The sequence below is a fragment of the Macrobrachium nipponense genome, chromosome 37 (assembly GCF_015104395.2).
Source record: "Macrobrachium nipponense isolate FS-2020 chromosome 37, ASM1510439v2, whole genome shotgun sequence".
NCBI classification, from domain to species: Eukaryota; Metazoa; Arthropoda; class Malacostraca; order Decapoda; family Palaemonidae; genus Macrobrachium; species Macrobrachium nipponense.
Genome location: NC_061097.1, coordinates 39794595 through 39816349, shown reverse-complemented (window position 1 = coordinate 39816349; position 21755 = coordinate 39794595). Strand labels below are relative to the sequence as shown.

The following is a 21755-nucleotide window of genomic DNA, read 5'->3' as shown; positions in this document are numbered from 1 at the left end:
GGTGGGTCAAAGACAGCAACATTATTAGAGTATAAAAATATTATTAAAATATTATTAAAACTCTAGGTTCCTTACCTGCTAAGGTAGCTGACTTCATAGGTCCTGCCTCTAAGCCTGCTTAAACCTTAGTAGCTCTCAACAAGGAAGTGTCCTGTATGTTGAAGAAGCTAAGACTGGAACTGACAACTGGACGTGACCAATGTGTTGACAGAACCCTACAGCCCTCTTATGCCACGGCATTCAAGCTAGTAATAGATCATTTACCTGAACTACACACACACCATCACCGGATAATACTAACCAGACTGATAAAAGTACCGCACACTTTTCTCAGACGACCAAAAAACACAAACACCATCACCTAATAAAATCAACTAGCTTAAAAGAAGGTTATGGGGTAGTAACTCCTTTGCCCAATACTGTACCAGAGGACACGTATGGACCTAGCGTCTGACAATTATCAAAGGTTGTCTGAACATCCCTAAGATAATGAGACGCAAATATTGAATTAGTTCTCCAATATGTGGATTCAATAATTTCCTTGAGGGCTAAATTCTTTTTAAAAGCTAATGAAGTCGCCACTGCCCTGACTTCATGAGCCTTCACTTTCAAAATACCAAAGCTCTGCTCTTGACACAACATATGAGCTTCTCTAATTAACTCTCTCATGAAGAAGGCTAGAGCGTTCTTCGTCATGGATCTACTGGGGTCTTTAACTGAACACCACAGAGCATCAGAATTCCCTCTGATATCTCTTGTTCTTTCCATATAACACCGCAACGCTCTCACTGGGCATAGAACTCTTTCTTGCTCGTGACCCACTAACTCAGCCAGACCCAAAACTTCAAAGGATCTTGGCCAAGGATTAGCTGGATTCTCATTCTTGGCCAAGAAACCTTCTTGGAATGAACACACTGCGTTGCCATGTCTCCATCCCACCTTCTTCGATATGGCCTGAAGCTCACTAGCTCTTTTAGCAGTTGCCAATGCTACTAAAAAGATAGTTTTCTTAGCAAGATCTCTCAGAGAGGATTTCTCTAAAGGTTCGAATTTGCTAGAAGTTAAATACTTCAAGACCACATCAAGGTTCCAAGCAGGTGGCCTGCATTGTGATTGTTTCTTCGTACCAAATGACCTAATCAGATCTCTAAGGTCTAAGTTATTCGAGATGTCTAGATCCCTGTGTCTAAACACTGAGGTTAGCATACTCTTATAACCTTTGATTGTCGAAACTGACAAGCCCAATTCCTTCCTCAAGTATAGAAGGAAATCTGCGATTTGGGTCACAGAGGTACTGGATGAAGACACTTTCCTGTTCTTACACCACTTCCGGAAATTCTCCCACTTCGACTGATATACTGTGATTGTGGAGGTTCTTCTGGCTCTAGCCACTGCACTGGCCACCTCTCTAGAATATCCCCTCGCTCTGACAAGACGTTCGATAGTCTGAACGCAGTCAGACCCAGAGCGAGGGTATTCTTGTGAAACCTGTCGAAGTGGGGTTGTCTGAGTAAATCTACTCTTAGAGGAAGAGTCCTTGGCGTATCTACTGTCCATTCCAGTACCTCTGTGAACCAACTTTGGGCCGGCCAAAACGGGGCTATTAAGGTCATCCTCGTTCCTTGGCTCTCCTGAACTTCTTCATCACTTTCCCCAGTACCTTGAACGGAGGAAAAGGGTACAGATCTAAGTTTGACCAATCCATCAGGAATGCGTCGACCGCCACTGCTTCCTGGTCTGGAACCGGAGAGCAATAGGTTGGTAACCTTTTTGTTCTGGCTGTCGCAAACAGATCTACTACCGGACGGCCCCACAACTTCCACAGGCTCTGGCAAACCTCCATGTGCAACGTCCACTCCGTCGAGAGAAGTTGTTCTCTTCTGCTCAACAGGTCCGCACCCACATTCTTCTCTCCTTGTATAAACCTGGTGAGTAGCACCACCTTTTCCTCTTCCGCCCAAAGCAGAACTTCCTTTGCCAGATTGTAAAGGGGAAAAGAATGAGTTCCTCCTTGTTTTCGGATGTATGCCAGAGCCGTGGTGTTGTCCGAGTTGATCTGCACTGTCTTGTCTCGAATCAACTCTCTGAAGTGCTTCAAGGCCAAGAAAATTGCCATCAGTTCCTTCCTGTTTATGTGCCACTTTGTTTCTTTCTTGCTCCAAAGTCCCGACACCTCTTGAGGGCCTAATGTTGCTCCCCAACCCGCGTCCGACGCGTCGGAAAACAAGACGAGGTCTGGGCTCTTTTGCTGAAGCGACATCTCTCTTGCTAACCTGCCTGGAGTTAGCCACCACTTTAATTCCTCCTTTACTTCGGCAGGAATTAGAAACTGGAAGGAATCCGGTTGCAATTTCCTTGGCCATGAATCCTTCAGGAAAAACTGTAGAGGTCTCATGTGCAGTCTTCCTAAAGAAATGAACCTCTCTAGCGAAGAGAGTGTGCCCAGTAGACTCATCCACTCTCTTGCTGAGCATCGGTCTTTCTTTAGAAAGTCCTGCACCTTCCGAATGCATTGGGCTTGCCTTTCGGGGGACGGAAAAGCCCGAAAAGTCACTGACGATATCTGAATCCCCAAATAAACTATCTGTTGTTGGGGATCCAATTGAGACTTTCCCATGTTTACTACCAGACCTAGGTCTTTTGCTAAGTCCAATGTTTGACTCAAGTCCTCCAGACATTGACTTCTTGATTGGGATCTTATCAACCAGTCGTCCAGATAAAAAGACACTCTGATCCCTCTTAAATGTAACCATCTTGCCACATTGGACATCATCCTCGTGACCACTTGAGGGGCTGTGCAAAGGCCGAAGCATAGGGCCTTGAACTGAAAGACCCTGTCCTGAATCACAAACCTTAGATACTTCCTGCTTCCTGGATGAATCGGAATATGAAAGTATGCGTCTTGTAAGTCCAGGGTCACCATCCAGTCCCCTGGACGTACCGCTGCCAGCACTGAATCGTTCGTCTCCATAGTGAACTTGGTCTTTTCTACGAAAAGATTCAGTTGACCTTACGTCCAGAACTGGCCTCCAACCTCCCGATGGAACTTTGCAACCAGGAACAAGCGGTTGTAAAATCCCGAGATTCGTGATCCAGAACAGGCTCTATGGCTCCTTTCTCTAGCATGGAAGCTACTTGCTCCCACAGAGCCGCTTTCTTCACTAAATCGTTGTAATTTGCCCCGAGGGCTCTCTGAGATGTTGCGAGAGGAGGTCTCTTCAAGAAAGGAATCTTGTACCCTTCCCGAGCTACGTTGACAGCCCAGGGATCTGCCTTCATGTTCTGCCAAACTTCCCAAAAACCTTGAAGTCTGGCTCCCACTGTCGTCTGGAGGACTGAATTCTCATTCTTTAGAGGTGGTCTTGGCTCCTCTTTTAGTGGGTACTCTTCTTACCCCTAAAGGCGGGTCGAGCGAAGTTCTTCCTCGAAAGGGCTGTTGCGAAGGCCTAGTATCCTTTGGAGTTTTCTTAACCAACTTGGATGGTAAGAACTTCTTAACTGAAGACGAGAGAAGATCTTGAGTGGCCTTCTGAGAAAGGGAGAGAGCTATATCCCTAATCACCTCTGAAGGAAACAGCTGTTTCGAAAGCGGAGAGAACAGCAACTCCGATTTCTGAGAGTTAGAAACTCCTTTTGAAGCGAAAGAACACAACAGCGATCTCTTCTTTAGTACTCCTGCTGTGAATAACGAAGCCAGTTCATTCGTTCCGTCTCTCAGAGCCTTGTCCAGGCAGGACATAATGCTCTTAGCTGTTTCTAAATCCTGCGAATCCTCTTCTCCTAGGGAGTTCGCTAGTGCTCCCAAAGACCAATCCAGGAAATTGAAGACTTCGAAAGTCCTAAAAATCCCTTTAAAAAGATGGTCAAACTCTGAAGACGTCCACCAGACCTTAGCAGACTGTAACGCCTGTCTGCGTGAGCTGTCTACTATACTGGAGAAGTCCCCCTGGGAGGAGGCAGGTACTCCCAGGCCTAGACTTTCTCCAGTAGCGTACCATACTCCTGACTTCGATGCTAACTTAGCTGGTGGAAAAACAAAAGAGTATTTTCCCGCTTCTTTCTTATCCTTCATCCAGTCATTCACACGTTGAAGGGCCTTCTTCGCCGAAATTGACATAGTCATCTTAAGGAAAGAGGACTTCTTTGGAGTCCTAGTCTTGGAAAACTGTGATAAGGGAGATAACGGAGCTGTCGGTTTAAATTCCCCTTCAAAATTAGCAATAAGACGTGAAGTCAGAACCTTATAATCTGAAGAAGGTTCCGTATTCTTTTCCTCAATTAATTCCAATTCCTCTTCTGCTGAAGAAATGTCTTGTAAATCATTGTCGTGTTGACGCTTCGTTGACGGAATAGCGTCCTGCCGCCTGCGTCCTGCGGCTACCGAGGAGTCGGCGTCCTGCCGCCTCTCGATGTCCTGCCCGCCTTGCGTCCTGCGTCCCGATCGTAGACACGCCTGCTTCCTGTCGCCTGCGTCCTGCGTCCACAATTGGTCCCGCGTCCTGACGTTTGCGTCCTGCTTCTTCCGAAACTATTTTCTTCCTGTGTTCTGCGTCCTGCATAACCAAGCGATCGCTTGTCCTCCTAGCGCCAGTGCGCCCTGAGTCCTCGGCGAACGCGTCCTTGTCTTCCCTTTTAGAAGACTTAATGGGAAGAAAATCGTCCTTCCGCCTCGAAGATGCTTGCCCAGGAGCATCCCAAGACTTCACAAGAACTGCCAGCTTGGACTGCATTTCCCTTAAGAAACCCTTCGTACTATCCTCCTGAATGGTAGAGGACGAAGGAGGAGGATTACGAGCGGGACTGCGACCTAACGGAGAGCGATCTTGTACTCTACCCGACGGAGAAAGACGAGGGGAAGATACACAAGAAGATGGAGGAGATTCTCTCATCGAAATCCAAGGCCGAGAAGGACGTATAGCGCCAGTGCGCCCTGAGTCCTCTTTAGCACGAAAAATCCTTTTCCTCTTGATCGGAACTGCGTCCCCGTCTTCCGAGGAGGACAACACCTCAGGACTACTCCAAGCCTCACGATCTTGAGCATGTCTCTCGAGAGCAGTTGATGTCCTGAAAGTCCTCTTGAGGGGGCGAGACACCACTGCATACCGACGTTCTCGCTCGGAAGTCGAACCTTCCGAGGACGCACACTTCCCAGTTACGCCTTTTCTGCGGCGAACTGCAACAGCCTGGGAACTTGCAACAGGACTGTTCGAGGGATGCCTGACCGTGACAAAACCTCTCTCGCCTCCCTTCGACTGTCGACATGCCTTCTCCCTTGGGTCTGGGAGCTTGACAGAGGTCTAGGTCTAGGAGCACGAGAGAGACGATCAGACGCCCCCTCCACTACACTTTCACTGACATCGAAAGCACTAACTTTATCTGTAAGTCGCTGTATCTGGTCGCCCATGGACGCAAGGGCAGCGAACACCTTCACAATATTTGTATCGTTCGCCTCCTCCGATACAGCAGCGGGCGCAGGAGATACCTGGGGAGAAGGAACTACCAATTCTACGTTAGAAGGAGCTGGAGAGGAAATACATTCACTCCTTTTCTAGAAGAATTTGACTTTCTCATACGAGAAACAGATCTCCTTACACGATCTTTCTCAAGTCTCTCAACATATTTCATAAATATCTTCCATTCCTACTCTGATAAATTCTCACATTCAAAGCACCTATTCTCCCAAGTACACACATGCTCTCTACACTTCTTACAAATGGTATGAGGGTCGACCGAAGCTTTCGGCAATCTTACCTTACACCCCTCTTTTACACACACTCTAAACATACTCCCAGTATCAGACATCTTTAAAGAACAATCCAAAGCGAATGCCAAGCTAACGTTTCCGAGTACAATACCAAAATCCATGAAAAGTCAGCAACGAGAATGAAAATCCTAGCAGGGAACCACCAACAATGTTGCCGGTTCGGCTGGCAGAGAAAATCTGCCCAATTGGGAACGGTTCCTAGCGCTAGCGCCACGGTAACGGGGTGGTGGTTGCCTGAACTACTAATAGGTTACTAGCGTTTGCCGCGAGTTTTGAAAATTTCTGCCAGGTGGAACAGAGAATATAGCTATATATATACCTGCCAGGTAAGTGTCATACATTAAAACAACAATTATTCTCTCACAAATTGCATCCTTTTACACATTTTCAGTTTTATGCTCTTGGAATACATTAAAATATTTAAACTCTCGTGTTACACATTCATGCTCCCTTGACAAAAATATCATTAAAAAAATACAGATACATTACACAAGACAATGAGACAAATGGAATACAGATTAAACTTCATTCTTGGATTACCTGAGGATGAAAAGCATGATGGAGATCAGGCCTGCTTTCTGTGGGAGTCCTTCGTATGTGTGGCCATGCTGGAAGATATGAAAACAAAAGTTAACATATTCCAAAAATGTGTGAAAATGTTCAATAAATATTCACGCTGATTCCAGTATTTGGATCAGTACTTGAAAAGGGCTTATACAGTCAAACTTTTTAAATCCGGAATTCTGCGGTACGGGAACTTCCCTGGTTCGGCTCGATTTTGAATTGGCAGCCATTAATTCGTTGAGCGGACGAAGGCGGAACCACATATTTTTTTACAACTTCCCAACAGCAAAAATTTTGCCAAATCTCTCTTGTTTTTATGAAAATAATTATTAGTAATGAAAATGTTTGAAGTAAAATATGTTTTCACTATTAAATTTAAATGCATAAATATATTCTTTTGAAGATTCCACTTGAAAAGGCTCTACGAAGTCAAAACTTTTAAACAAAACAATGAAACATTTGGTAACACATGAATTCCTTACTGTTAGAGTGCTTGAAAGACCTCATTTTTTTGTATAGCTGTATATTTACCCATTTGATATGCCACCCAAAAGATAACATGGTGATAGAGGTAAGAAATGTAAGTATAAATCTTTATCTATGGCAGAAAATGTCTCTATCATTCCCCTCAAATAGTGAATGTTTGGAGTTCATTTTCCCCAATAGATGGAGGTTTGCTTTGTTTACTTTTTGATGCCGAATCCACTGAGTCATTGCCAAAACTCATTCTTTTATGTCTGTCATTTCATTACCATCTACGATCAAAATAAATGACGACGAAATAAACAACGATAATTGTGAAGATATTAAATTTAGGAGATGAAAATCACTGATAATATTTCACAGATTCTGAGAAAAGTTAAGCATAGTTGACTTACAGTTAGGCTAACTTGGGAATGTAGGCTAAATGTGTTAAAGTACATACACTATTTTTAAGAAAATTATACAGAATGAAGTTATAAAATGATAAAGTGAAAATATATGAGTGGGCACAGTTTTCCATGTTGAAAATGATGATAATGATTCCAGGTCCAGAATAATACAACTGTGTAAGAGTTGATGGTTCTTTAATTCATCCTGTTACTTAACTGAGGATGAACCTAACACAAGGTTCGAAAGCTATTGTTATTTATCAGAGAACCTTCAACTCTAACACAGCTTTACTATTGTATGACAGTGATGAAGATAACTGCTGGTATTTACTGGAATTATGTTATCTTACATATTGAAGATGTGGTCTAACAGAAGATGGACTAAATTCTAAAAAGGTAATCACAAGATAAGGCAGAGATTCATGGCTAAAGAAAATTGATGAGGAAGCAGAAGAGAAATATGGCATTAAGGAGCTGGAAAATAGACTGACCAAGGTCTCAAAGCTCAATTTGTTTGGACATGTAATAAAAAGAGAAGAGAACAAATAAATTCAGTGAAGTGTTGGGTGTTGATGACTGGATACTGAGGACAAAAATGTGATGACATGGATCAGAAAGGAACTTAGGTAAAAAGTGCACAAGGTAGAAGAGAAAGAACATAATCTGCCAAATGTTAAACACCACAAAATGGCAAATTTTCTAAGACAATTTGTATTTTTCATAGCTACTTCGGTCTTAACAATAGGATAATTTCTTGCGCATAGCTGGATCCAGTTAAAAAGCAGATGAAACTAAATAGCCAATATTCATGAGATGCTTACCCTCTGCTTTGCCTGCACAAGTTGAATTGGGTAAGTTAGAACAGTAGCTATTGCTTTTGCGACTGCCCCAACACCAAAGACAACAAGAGAGTTGAGCTGCTGGCTTTCATACATTTTTTGCATCTGCCTTTTCATTGCTTCATAAGCCATGAACTGGATGGCTGGATTGATCGTCAAGATGAGAGAAGAACATGCTCCAGACCACAGTCCAGTAATGCCCTCCTTCCTTTTCACTTGTATGAGACCATCTTAAAAATATGAAAAACAATTTATCAAATTGATGGCATTGATTCCTAATTGATTTTGAAAATTAACAATAAAAAATTGATTTAAAATACTACTCATAATATATCAAGCAAGGTACTGATGAGAAAAACATGTATTAAAAGTGTAAACACATTGGGACTGGATGTACAATATAAAGCATAAAAAGCCTGGTAAAAAAATCTATAAATTCAATGATCATATTACAAAACACACATTCCATGAGATTTTAAAACTACCATGAAACACATCATTACTTGATCTAACAGCTAATGGCAAAATACCACAACGGCTTACCTATAAGATTCTTGTAATTGTGCTTCTGAGGAGAAGACTGACTGCCACCCTTGAGCCGTGCACCTTGCATCTTCATGCGAGTATTCACAACCCACAGAGGATTTGTCATCATAACATTAACACATCCTAAGAAAACAGATCTGACCTTAGGGTTTACAAAATATCTCCTGTTTGTAAAATTCTTTCCATTATGTATTTAAAAAAAAAAAAAACATCTGTATTCCTGTACTGAGGAAAACAAGACTGTTTACCATAACCTCAACAAATGTTTGGTTGGGAACAGCTACCATCACCTGTAAAGTCTGTTTTCTATGATTTAGAAAGTCAAATAATACAAGGTTCAATATACCAAGAGAAGGCTCAAGAATATTCTTCACTTCCAAAATATTACATAACCTTTTCTCAACTCTATCCCAAACATTGAAGAGATCCTTTGCATGTTGTATAATGCAAGAATACAAAAACCCCAGAATTTCTCCATATTGGTTCTGAACAGATGTGGAAAATTTAATTTATTAATAGTTTTCTGAATGGCATACTGCAATGAGGTGTGTGTGTGTTTTGTTTCTGCACATATCCTTGTATATTCATCCTGGGAACTTCATGGTTTATGATTACAAAATAACTAGAATTATCATTATTAATCCCTTTAACATGATTTTCCTAAACTGTTTCTTTCATCTGTTTTGCAATTTTACTTAAAGTAATTCCTGTCAATCATAATTCATTGGAAGAGTTTCCAATTTTGAAAGTCATGAAATGAATAAGGCATATTATTAGGGCTGATTAATAATGTAAAACTTGCATTTTCAAGCTCTGATAATCATGGCTTTCATTACACAATATTTCATGGTATTATTTTCCATAAACATGTACCAAGCAAGAAATAAAAGTATCATTAAAACTCCCTGAAAGAGTGAAAAGATATGGACAAAAAGATTTCACGCTTCAACTCACACAATGAAAAATGTTCTAGGAAGCAATAAGCATCAGTTGCACAATGTACAACACTCTTTTTTCAGAAAACAATTTAATGGTATCATCACTACAAACATTAGTATGAAGAAATAAATTTGGCTTGGTATGAATATTTCTCTACATCACTTACCGGCTACCATCCCTAGCAACAAATCTCGAAGGATGGTTTTGTCTTCATTCGCCACCCTTTTCAGTCCATGGAATGTGTAGAAATACACGAAATTGGAGCAATAGAGTGATTCTATTACAGGAAATAGTCCACGGTAGAGGCCATCACTGGGAAAGCAATTAATGCATAAAATCTTATAGCATAACTATACTTAAGTAAAAATTAACATTTTTCCAAAGCTTGAAATTTTAAAGATTATTACCAGGTATGTTAGTTTTTTTATTACTATGCTTTTGATTGCTCTTAAAGAAAAATACTACTTAATAGACCTGAGACCTAAAATGATATTGTTATAATACAATAAAGTTTCATACATACTTACCTGGCAGATATATACTTAGCTAAGACTCCGTCGTCCCCGACAGAAATTCAAATTTCGCGCCACTCGCTACCGGTAGGTCAGGTGATCTACCTGCCTGCCCTGGGCGGCAGGACTAGGAACCATTCCCGTTTTCTATCATATTTTCTCTCTTCCACCTGTCTCCTGCGGGGAGGCTGGGTGGGCCATTAATCGTATATATCTGCCAGGTAAGTATGTATGAAACTTTATTGTATTATAACAATATCATTTTCATACAATGAACTTACCTGTCAGATATATACTTAGCTGATTGGCACCCTTTGGTGGAGGGTAAGAGACAGCTAATATGGAATAGACAGGTAAACAACATATGTTGTAGGTATAAAAGAAAAACCTTGGTTCCTACCTGATAGGTGGTAGACTTCGTGGCTGTAGCCCGGTAGTCTGCATCACCTCAAGACTTTAGCGAGATATGTGATCTATGGCTAGAGTTTCTTGTGGGTCTGCCGATGGGTATATGAACCGCTTACTCGGCAGAGCCTGAAAGGACTTTGTCAATGGGTACTGGACCACTTCTATGACAACACACCTTATGAAGGAGCACAACCAATCCCGACCACCTGATCCTAACCACCATGTTAGTATATAGAATTGTTCTGAGTTATCCCCGAACTCATTACAAACAACCCATAACTCGAAACTAAAACGCATTCATACAAAAATTCTCAAAAAAAATTTTAATACTCCTCTAAAAGATATCACAAGAGTTCCTTGCTGAACAACAGTGACTGGCTGCCAGTGCAGCACCGAGCCCTCTTTGTCAGCAGAAATCTAGAACATATCTAGTAGAAGGTATGTACAAAGTTAAGGATTGGTGTTTGCTCCCGTACCCAGTATCGTATCCGCCGATACGAAAGGCCCCAGAGAAAAATATTTATCGTAGGTCACGCGAACGTCTTTAAGATAGTGAGATGCAAATACCGAATTGCACCTCCAATATGTCGTATCAATGATTTTCTTTAGCGACATATTCTTCTGAAAAGAGAGAGACGTCGCCATTGCTCTAACTTCATGAGCTTTTACTCTTAAAAGCGGAAAAGAGTCGTCAGGACAGAACTTGTGAGCATCTGTAATGACGCTCCTTATGAAGAAAGCTAATGCGTTCTTAGACATGATTCTTGTGGGGTCCTTAATCGAACACCATAGACTTTGTCTAGAGCCTCCCATTTGTTTCTTCCTTTGTAAGTAGAACTTCAAGGCTCTTACAGGGCAAAGAGACCTTTCTGTTTCTCTACCTACTAGACTTGATAAGCCTTTAATCTCGAATCTCTTGGGCCAGGGATTCGAGGGGTTTTCATTTTTCGCTAGAAAAAGTGTTCTAAATGAGCAGAAGGCCGAGTCTCTATTAAAGCCGACTTCATCTTCAAGGGCGTGAAGTTCACCAACTCTTTTGGCTGTCGCCAAAGATAGGAGAAACAAGCATTTCCTCGTTAAATCCCTAAACGAAGCTAAATGAGGAGGCTCGAATCTGTCAGACGAAAGGAACTTGAGAACTACATCCAGGTTCCAGCTGGGAGGAGTTAGTTCCTTAGATTTTGTCGTTTCAAACGATCTAATCAAGTCGTGCAGATCTTTATTATCAGCAATCTCTAGGCCTCTGTTTCTGAAGACTGCCGAAAGCATGCTCCTGTATCCTTTGATAGTCGATACAGATAAGTGCGAGACCTCTCTCAGGAACAAAAGGAAATCAGCGATTTCGGTTATAGAGGTACTGGAGGAGGACAACTTCTTAGACTTACACCACCTTCTAAAAACCTCCCACTTAGACTGATAGACTCGTCTAGTGGAAGCTCTGCGGGCTCTAGCGATAGCGCTTGCAGCTTCGCGAGAAAATCCCCTCGCTCTGACAAGTCTTTCGATAGTCGAAAGGCAGTCAGCGCGAGAGCGGGGAGGTTTTGATGAAACCTCTCGAAGTGTGGCTGTCTGAGAAGATCCATCCTTCTTGGAAGGGATCTTGGGAAGTCTACTGTCCACTCCAGCACCTCTGCAAACCAATCTTGTGCTAGCCAAAACGGGGCTATCAGGGTCATTCTTGTCCCGTTGGACGCTACAAACTTTCTCAACACTTGCCCCAGGATTTTGAAAGGGGGAAAAGCGTACACGTCTACATGAGACCAGTCTAGCAGGAAGGCGTCGACCACGAGAGCTCTTGGGGTCTTCCACCACTGAGCAAAAGACTTCCAGCCTTTTGGAAAGGAATGTGGCGAACAGATCTACATGAGGAGTGCCCCAAAGATCCCAAAGACTCTGACACACCTCTGAATGAAGGGTCCATTCTGTGTGAAGGACCTGGCTTCTCCAGCTCAGTCTGTCCGCCCTGACGTTTCTCGTACCCTGAACAAATCTTGTCAGGAGGGAGATGTTCCTCTGGGAGGTCCAAAGTAGCAGATCTCTTGCTATTTTCGTATAGGAACAAGGAGTGTGTTCCTCCTTGCTTCCGAATGTAGGACAGGGCAGTAGTGTTGTCCACTTCACTTGGACCACACTGTTGCCACAAAAGGTTCGAAGAACTTTAGAGCCAAGTGAACTGCTAGAAGTTCTTTGCAATTTATGTGCCAGGACACCTGTGCTGCCTTCCAGGTGCCTGACACTTCTCTCGGTCCTAGTGTTGCTCCCCAACCCTTCTCCGATGCGTCTGAATATAAACACTCGGCTTGGGTTCGGAACTTCCAGAGAAATTCCCTTGTTCTCTTTTAGAGGGGACAACCACCATTGCAGGTGTGGTTTCATCTCCATTGGAAGGAGAAAACTGTCGGAGAGAAGTCCCGTCTTCCAATTCCATGATCTCCTTAGGAAAAACTGAAGAGGGCGAAGATGCAGTCTTCCTAGAGGAAAGAACTGTTCGAGCAAGGAAAGGGTCCCTAGAAGGCTTAACCATTCCCTCGCCGAAGTTCGTTCTTTCCCTAAGAAGAGAGAGACTTTCTCCAAGCCTCTCACGATTCTCTCTTGCGAAGGAAATACTCGAAAACCCCGAGAATCCATCTGAATCCCCAGATAGACCAAGTTCTGTCTGGGGATCAGTTGTGACTTCTCGAGGTTCACGAGTAGTCCCAACGCCTTTATCAGGTCTAGGGTCAAAGAAAGGTCCTCCAAACACTGTCTCTCTGTTCTGGCCCTGATGAGCCAATCGTCCAGATATAGAGAGATGTTGACGCCTTTGAGGTGAAGAAACCTCGCCACATTCTTCATCAGGTTTGTGAAGACCTGAGGAGCTGTGGACAGGCCGAAACACAAGGCCCTGAACTGAAAGATCCTTCCCCCCGTCATGAAACGGAGGTACTTTCTTCGAAGAACGGGTTGAATCGGGACATGAAAATAAGCGTCCTGGAGATCCAGCGACACCATCCAATCTCCTTGACGTAAAGCCGCAAGGACTGAGGCCGAAGTCTCCATAGAGAACATGATATTGTTATAATACAATAAAGTTTCATACATACTTACCTGGCAGATATATACTTAGCTAAGACTCCGTCGTCCCCGACAGAAATTCAAATTTCGCGCCACTCGCTACCGGTAGGTCAGGTGATCTACCTGCCTGCCCTGGGCGGCAGGACTAGGAACCATTCCCGTTTTCTATCATATTTTCTCTCTTCCACCTGTCTCCTGCGGGGAGGCTGGGTGGGCCATTAATCGTATATATCTGCCAGGTAAGTATGTATGAAACTTTATTGTATTATACAATATCATTTTTCATACAATGAACTTACCTGTCAGATATATACTTAGCTGATTGGCACCCTTTGGTGGAGGGTAAGAGACAGCTAATATGGAATAGACAGGTAAACAACATATGTTGTAGGTATAAAAGAAAAACCTTGGTTCCTACCTGATAGGTGGTAGACTTCGTGGCTGTAGCCCGGTAGTCTGCATCACCTCAAGACTTTAGCGAGATATGTGATCTATGGCTAAGAGTTCTTGTGGGTCTGCCGATGGGTATATGAACCGCTTACTCGGCAGAGCCTGAAAGGACTTTGTCAATGGGTACTGGACCACTTCTATGACAACACACCTTATGAAGGAGCACAACCAATCCCGACCACCTGATCCTAACCACCATGTTAGTATATAGAATTGTTCTGAGTTATCCCCGAACTCATTACAAACAACCCATAACTCGAAACTAAAACGCATTCATACAAAAATTCTCAAAAAAAATTTTTAATACTCCTCTAAAAGATATCACAAGAGTTCCTTGCTGAACAACAGTGACTGGCCGCCAGCGCAGCACCGAGCCCTCTTTGTCAGCAGAAATCTAGAACATATCTAGTAGAAGGTAAGTACAAAGTTAAGGATTGGTGTTTGCTCCCGTACCCAGTATCGTATCCGCCGATACGAAAGGCCCCAGAGAAAAACATTTCTCGTAGGTCACGCGAACGTCTTTAAGATAGTGAGATGCAAATACCGAATTGCACCTCCAATATGTCGTATCAATGATTTTCTTTAGCGACATATTCTTCTGAAAAGAGAGAGACGTCGCCACTGCTCTAACTTCATGAGCTTTTACTCTTAAAAGCGGAAAAGAGTCGTCAGGACAGAACTTGTGAGCATCTGTAATGACGCTCCTTATGAAGAAGCTAATGCGTTCTTAGACATGATTCTTGTGGGGTGTCCCTTAATCGAACAACCAAAGACTTTGTCTTCTAAGAGCCTCCCATTTGTTTCTTCCTTTGTAAGTAGAACTTCAAGGCTCTTACAGGGCAAAGAGACCTTTCTGTTTCTCTACCTACTAGACTCGATAAGCCTTTAATCTCGAATCTCTTGGGCCAGGGATTCGAGGGGTTTTCATTTTTCGCTAGAAAAAGTGTTCTAAACGAGCAGAAGGCCGAGTCTCTATTAAAGCTGACTTCATCTTCAAGGGCGTGAAGTTCATCAACTCTTTTGGCTGTCGCCAAAGATAGGAGAAACAAGCATTTCCTCGTTAAATCCCTAAACGAAGCTAAATGAGGAGGCTCGAATCTGTCAGACGAAAGGAACTTGAGAACTACATCCAGGTTCCAGCTGGGAGGAGTTAGTTCCTTAGATTTTGTCGTTTCAACGATCTAATCAAGTTGTGCAGATCTTTATTATCAGCAATCTCTAGGCCTCTGTTTTCTGAAGACTGCCGAAAGCATGCTCCTGTATCCTTTGATAGTCGATACAGATAAGTGCGAGACCTCTCTCAGGAACAAAAGGAAATCAGCGATTTCGGTTATAGAGGTACTGGAGGAGGACAACTTCTTAGACTTACACCACCTTCTAAAAACCTCCCACTTAGACTGATAGACTCGTCTAGTGGAAGCTCTGCGGGCTCTAGCGATAGCGCTTGCAGCTTCGCGAGAAAATCCCCTCGCTCTGACAAGTCTTTCGATAGTCGAAAAGGCAGTCAGCGCGAGAGCGGGGAGGTTTTGATGAAACCTCTCGAAGTGTGGCTGTCTGAGAAGATCCATCCTTCTTGGAAGGGATCCTTGGGAAGTCTACTGTCCACTCCAGCACCTCTGCAAACCAATCTTGTGCTGGCCAAAACGGGGCTATCAGGGTCATTCTTGTCCCGTTGGACGCTACAAACTTTCTCAACACTTGCCCCAGGATTTTGAAAGGGGGAAAAGCATACACGTCTACATGGAGACCAGTCTAGCAGGAAGGCGTCGACCACGAGAGCTCTTGGGTCGTTCCACCACTGAGCAAAAGACTTCCAGCCTTTTGGAAAGGAATGTGGCGAACAGATCTACATGAGGAGTGCCCCAAAGATCCCAAAGACTCTGACACACCTCTGAATGAAGGGTCCATTCTGTGTGAAGGACCTGGCTTCTCCTGCTCAGTCTGTCCGCCCTGACGTTTCTCGTACCCTGAACAAATCTTGTCAGGAGGGAGATGTTCCTCTGGGAGGTCCAAAGTAGCAGATCTCTTGCTATTTCGTATAGGAACAAGGAGTGTGTTCCTCCTTGCTTCCGAATGTAGGACAGGGCGGGAGTGTTGTCCACATTCACTTGGACCACACTGTTTGCCACAAAAGGTTCGAAGAACTTTAGAGCCAAGTGACTGCTAGAAGTCTTTGCAATTTATGTGCCAGGACACCTGTGCTGCCTTCCAGGTGCCTGACACTTCTCTCGTCCTAGTGTTGCTCCCCAACCCTTCTCCGATGCGTCTGAATATAACACTCGGAAATTCCCTTGTTCTCTTTTAGAGGGGACAACCACCATTGCAGGTGTGGTTTCATCTCCATTGGAAGGAGAAAACTGTCGGAGAGAAGTCCCGTCTTCCAATTCCATGATCTCCTTAGGAAAAACTGAAGAGGACGAAGATGCAGTCTTCCTAGAGGAAAGAACTGTTCGAGCTAGGAAAGGGTCCCTAGAAGGCTTAACCATTCCCTCGCCGAAGTTCGTTCTTTCCCTAAGAAGAGAGAGACTTTCTCCAAGCCTCTCACGATTCTCTCTGCGAAGGAAATACTCGAAAACCCCGAGAATCCATCTGAATCCCCAGATAGACCAAGTTCTGTCTGGGGATCAGTTTTTGTGACTTCTCGAGGTTCACGAGTAGTCCCAACGCCTTTATCAGGTCTAGGGTCAAAGAAGGTCCTCACTGTCTCTCTGTTCTGGCCCTGATGAGCCAATCGTCCAGATATAGAGAGATGTTGACGCCTTTGAGGTGAAGAAACCTCGCCACATTCTTCATCAGGTTTGTGAAGACCTGAGGAGCTGTGGACAGGCGAAACACAAGGCCCTGAAATGACAATTTGTCCAAAATTGCATTTTTCCTAACTATACAAACCTGAGGTCCTTTTACAATAGGAAGGTACTAGCGGCAGCTGGATAGGTCGTAAGCTTTCGAACAAGGGGTTCGGTAGTTAACTTCTTGTCCGACAGGCGCGCGCGCGCGGGGACTGGGAGGTAAACAAATCACTTTTGCTTTTGGCCCAAGCAAAAACTGCAGAGTAGGGGTGGCATGAGGTGGGGCTATGTGTGGACCTCAGGTTTGTATAGTTAGGAAAAATGCAATTTTGGACAAATTGTCATTTGTTCCGACACGGCATACAACCTTCGTCCTTTTACAATAGGAAGACTCACTTCTTGGTGGGAGGAATCTGAGTCTTTTGTGAACAGACTGGTGTTCGCCCAACCTTGGAAGCCTCCCTGGTCGTAAGAGCGAGGGAGGGATCCCAAGCCTCTGTCCGATTGATCGGGGTGTGCACCGCAGGATCAATGGTCAGACCTCTGGACCGAGTACTAAGAGAGAGGCATGCGTATCTCTTCGTACCAGCAATGTAAGAACTGTTCCTGTACAGGAGCAAATATAAAGTCATGGGTTTGACTCTTGTAGGCACCACTTCCCCCCCTTGTAGAAGTGTGATATTCTGCTCCTATCCCCTAGTGAAAGGGATAGGATGGGGCTCTGTCATATAGCTCACCTGCATCTCGTCCTCATCCAGCGTAGTGACGACCGTGGCCCTCTGCCCACAGGTAGAGGAGGAGGAAAAGATGGGAAGAGAGAGCCAGTCACTCACTCACTCACACATCCATCCACACAGTCACACCAGGCTCGATGCTGTTTCAGCCTGCGAGGGTCTGGTTAGCTACACAACTTGTTGAGCACCACCACGGGTTCCCAAGAAAAGGTATCCAAGGACCTGTGGGCAATATCCCGAAGGTAGAAGGACGTAAAGGTAGTCTGGTTAGACCAGACCCCTGCCTTCAGGACCTGCGCCACGGAGAACAGTTCTTACGAAACGCCAACAGAGGGGCCAATACTTCTGACTTCGTGAGCTCTCGGACGGGACGTACGGATGTCGTCACTACCATCAGCCTCATACGCCCTCCTGATGACCTCACGCAGCCAGAATGAAAGAGTGTTCTTGGATACTTCTTTCTTGTTGACCCCGGTGCTAACGAAGAGGCGTCGACACTCAGGCCTGAGGTGTCGAGTTCTCTTCAGATAGCGCCGTAGCGCCCTCACAGGACAAAGCAGCATCTCATCCGCATCATTATCGGTGAAGTCCATTAGGGAGGGGATCGTGAATGACTCGAACCTGTCGTCAGGGATCGACGGTTTCTGAGTCTTCGCAACGAAGTTCGGGGACGAAATCGAGCGTCACAGATCCCCATCCCCTGGAGTGTCGTACATCATAGGAAAGACCATGAAGTTCCCCTACTCTCTTCGCCGATGCCAGGGCCAGCAAGAAGAGGGTCTTGAGGGTCAGATCCCTGTCTGACGACTCTCGGAGTGGCTCGAACGGCGTTCGAGTCAGACTCCTAAGGACGAGAGTCACCATCCCACTCAGGGGGCCTGAAGTTCCCTGGGTGGGCAAGACCTTTCGAAGCTCCCTCATAAGCAAGGAGATCTCGAACGAGTTCGAGATGTCCAATCCCCTCAGTTTCAGGACGAGCGCCAAGGCGGCTCTGTATCCTTTGACTGTGGGGACTGAGAGGAGCTTCTCTCGGCGAAGAAAAACGAGGAAATCCGCTACCTGCTGAAGAGTGGCTCTGAGAGGAGATAGACCCGTCTACGACACCAACCACAGAAGACGGCCCACTTCCCCTGGTACACACTGCAGAGGACTGACGGACGTTTCCAGCCATCTCTGTTGCTGCGCTACGAGAAAAGCCTCTCGTTCGCAAGAGATGGTGGATAACAGCCAGCCGTGAAGACGTTAGAGACTGGACTGGCTCGGTGGTACCGCTCGACGTGGCGGCTGGGCGAGAAGGTTGTGCCAAGAATCTCTCTCGGTTCTCCTGCGAGAAGAGCCAGCAGGTCCGGATACCAAATGGCCTGTGGCCATTTGGGAGCCACCAGGATCATCCTGAGATTCGGGGTGGACCAGTGCTCGACTGATCACCTTGCGAATCAGGCTGAACGGGGGAAAGGCATAGGCGAAGAGGTTGTCCCACGGGTGTTGAGAGCGTCCTCTGCAGCTGCCCATGGGTCCGGCACGGCCGAGAAGAACACCTGGAGCTTCCTGTTGTGCGGGTGGCGAACAGATCCACGACTGGTCGCCCCCACAGGTCGAAGAGCCTTTCCGCCACGTCCTGGTGTAGAGACCATTCGGTCCCTATCACCTGATCCCGACGGCTGAGGCGTGTCTGCTACTACATTCCTCTTCCCTGGAATGTAGCGTGCCGACAGCTCTATTGAGTGTTGCCTCGCCTCCCACTCGTGCACCTGCCGAGTCAACTGGTACAACGGGAGAGACACTAGTCCCCCCTGTTTGTTGACGTAAGCCACCACCGTGGTGTTGTCGCACATCACACCACTGAGTGTCCCATCAAGCGGTCCTGGAACTCTTGGAGAGCGAGGAACGCTGCCTTGAGTTCCAGTACATTGATGTGAAGGTGCTTGTCGTTCTCGTCCCACACTCCTGAAGTCAGCAACTCCTCCAGGTGTGCGCCCCATCCCTCGGTCGATGCGTCTGAGAACAGCTGCATGTCCTGGGGGGGGAGTTCGCAGGGGCACTCCTCTTAAGAGGTCCTGTCCGTCCAGCCACCAGGCTATGGGGGTCCTGCCTCACCTCCTGTGTCAGTGACACTGGAAAGCTTGGGGAATCCGTCGCCTGTGAACCAACTCTCCTTTAGTCTCCACTGAAGAGACCGCAGGTGAAGACGCCCGTGAGGGACTAACTTCTCGAGTGACGACAGGTGTCCGATCACGACTTGCCATCGCTGAGCTACCTGTTCCTGCCGAGACAGGAACTGGTTGGCTGCCTCCTGAATCTGCTGATCCGCGAGTCTGCGGGTGACTCGCCCTGCTACCGTGTCGATCAGCATACCCAGGTACTTCATCCTCTGCTTGGGCTCGAGATCGGACTTTTCGAAGTTCACAACGATCCCCAGATCGCGACAGAACTCGAGCAGTCGATCCCTGTCCTGTAGCAACTGCGAGCGGGAGCTCGCCAGGACTAACCAATCGTCGAGATACCTCATCAGACGTATCCCAGTGCGAATGGGCCCAAGCAGACACCAGAGTGAACACTCGCCGTGAACCACCTGTGGGGCGGTTGAGAGACCGAAGCAAAGTGCCCTGAACTGGTACACCGTCCTCGAGGATGAAGCGGAGGTACTTTCTGGAGGACTGATGAATGGGTATTTGGAAATACGCATCCTTCAAGTCCACTGAAAGCATGAAATCGTTCTCCCTCCCGATGGAGTCGAGCACTGACGTGCCGTCTCCATCGTGAACGGGTCTGGCGAACAAACCGGTTCAGGGGAGAGAGATCTATCACCGGGCGCCAGCCTCCTCGTAGACTTTTCCACCAGGAAGAGTCGACTGTAAAAGCCCGGTGACTGATCCGTGACGATCTACAGCTCTCTTGCTCAGCATGGTCTTGATCTCCTGTCTCAGTGCTACGTCCTTCGATGACCCTGGAACGTACGACTGCTGTTGGACCGGGTTGTTGGATGAGGGGTGGCCGAGATTCGAAGGGTAATAGATATCCCTCCCGAAGGACATCTACAATCCAGGTCTCGGCGCCGTAGCGCTGCCAAGTTTTGCCCAATGGCTGGCCAGGCACCCCCCCACTTCCGGCAGCAGGTGAGGGGAACGCCGTCCCTAGCGTTTCCCCCCTTTCTTCGACTTCTTCCCAGAGCCTCCACGGGAGGAGGAGGGCTGGGAGGAGGGCTGGTTACGGCTCCCCTTGCCAGAAGTCGAAGAAGACAGAGTCATTCCCCGGGGCTTCGACGCAGCTACCGTCTTAGCCACCGAGGAAGCGCTAGCCGAGCTCTTAGACTTGGCCGCAGTCCGAGGCTGCCCAGAAGCCTTCGAGACTGCCTGGTGAACTAGCCGGTCACTGTCGTCAGTGCGCCGTCTGTCCACCGCAGCGTCCACCATCTCTCCTGGAAGAGAGACGTGGAACTCCGTAAGGGTCCGTTGCGAAGTCCCCAACCGCCGCTTCACGTCCGGCCGCCCTGGAAACCCGAGTAAGGACAGCGTCCCTTCGTCGGAGAACCAGGTTGGCCCACAGGTTCACCGTCTGGTGGGCAAGGAAGGAGATGGCTCTTCCCCCAGACTGGCAAAGTCTCCTGAAGGCCGAGTCATCTTCGGGAGAAATTCCCCCGGAGTTGGCTGCGACCTTAGATACTGTGAGGGACCACAGATCTAGCCAGGAGACGGCCTGGAAAGCTGCCATGGCGGTAGATTCCAGGCCTAGTGCCTCTTGCTGCGAGAACCACAGGTTCTCGGACAGGAGCTGCTGCAGAGACACCGGAGTCAGCCTGGCTAACTCCGGGTTCACCTGTTTGGGCGCATCGGGTCCTGCAGATGGCACGTAAAAAAACGCCGCTGTCGCAGCAGAGGAGGTGGAATCAACTTGCTCGACCTGCCAGACTTGAGCGAACCGTCTTGTCGGAGACAAGCGATTCAACCTGGTCCAGCACTGAGTCCGCAAGCTCAGAACGCGGCAAACCCACCGTCGGTCTGGGTTCCCTCTTCGGGCCCCAGAACGACTCGAGCCGGGACGTGGGCTCGGATGGTGGGAGCGGCGATCCTTTCCCCGAGGTCGTTGTGCTGACGAATCAGCGCAATAACCTCGGCAAAGTTCCTCTGGATCTCAGGAGTGACTGCGTCCTGCGGAGTCGGACCGTCCAGTCCCTCAAACAGGAGCACCTCCCGAGACCCTCCTCCCTCAAGGAGAGGAGCAGCGACAGACCCCTCTCGGTCTCCTCCAACCACCTGTGCGTACGACCTGGCTGGTCCGAGAACC

At 46.5% G+C, this 21755-nt stretch overlaps 1 protein-coding gene across 1 annotated transcript in view; it reads right to left on the bottom strand.

Annotated features, from left to right (window-relative positions):
• LOC135209167 (peroxisomal membrane protein PMP34-like) overlaps positions 1-21755 on the bottom strand; it is a 58641-nt gene that overhangs the window by 6376 nt on the left and 30510 nt on the right. Inside the window, exons 4-7 of the mRNA XM_064241840.1 lie at positions 9691-9836; positions 8583-8708; positions 8022-8269; positions 6305-6372 (exon numbers count right to left, since the gene is read on the bottom strand). Coding sequence (XP_064097910.1) covers positions 6305-6372; positions 8022-8269; positions 8583-8708; positions 9691-9836 — 588 coding nt within the window. The remainder of the gene's footprint in view (positions 1-6304; positions 6373-8021; positions 8270-8582; positions 8709-9690; positions 9837-21755) is intronic.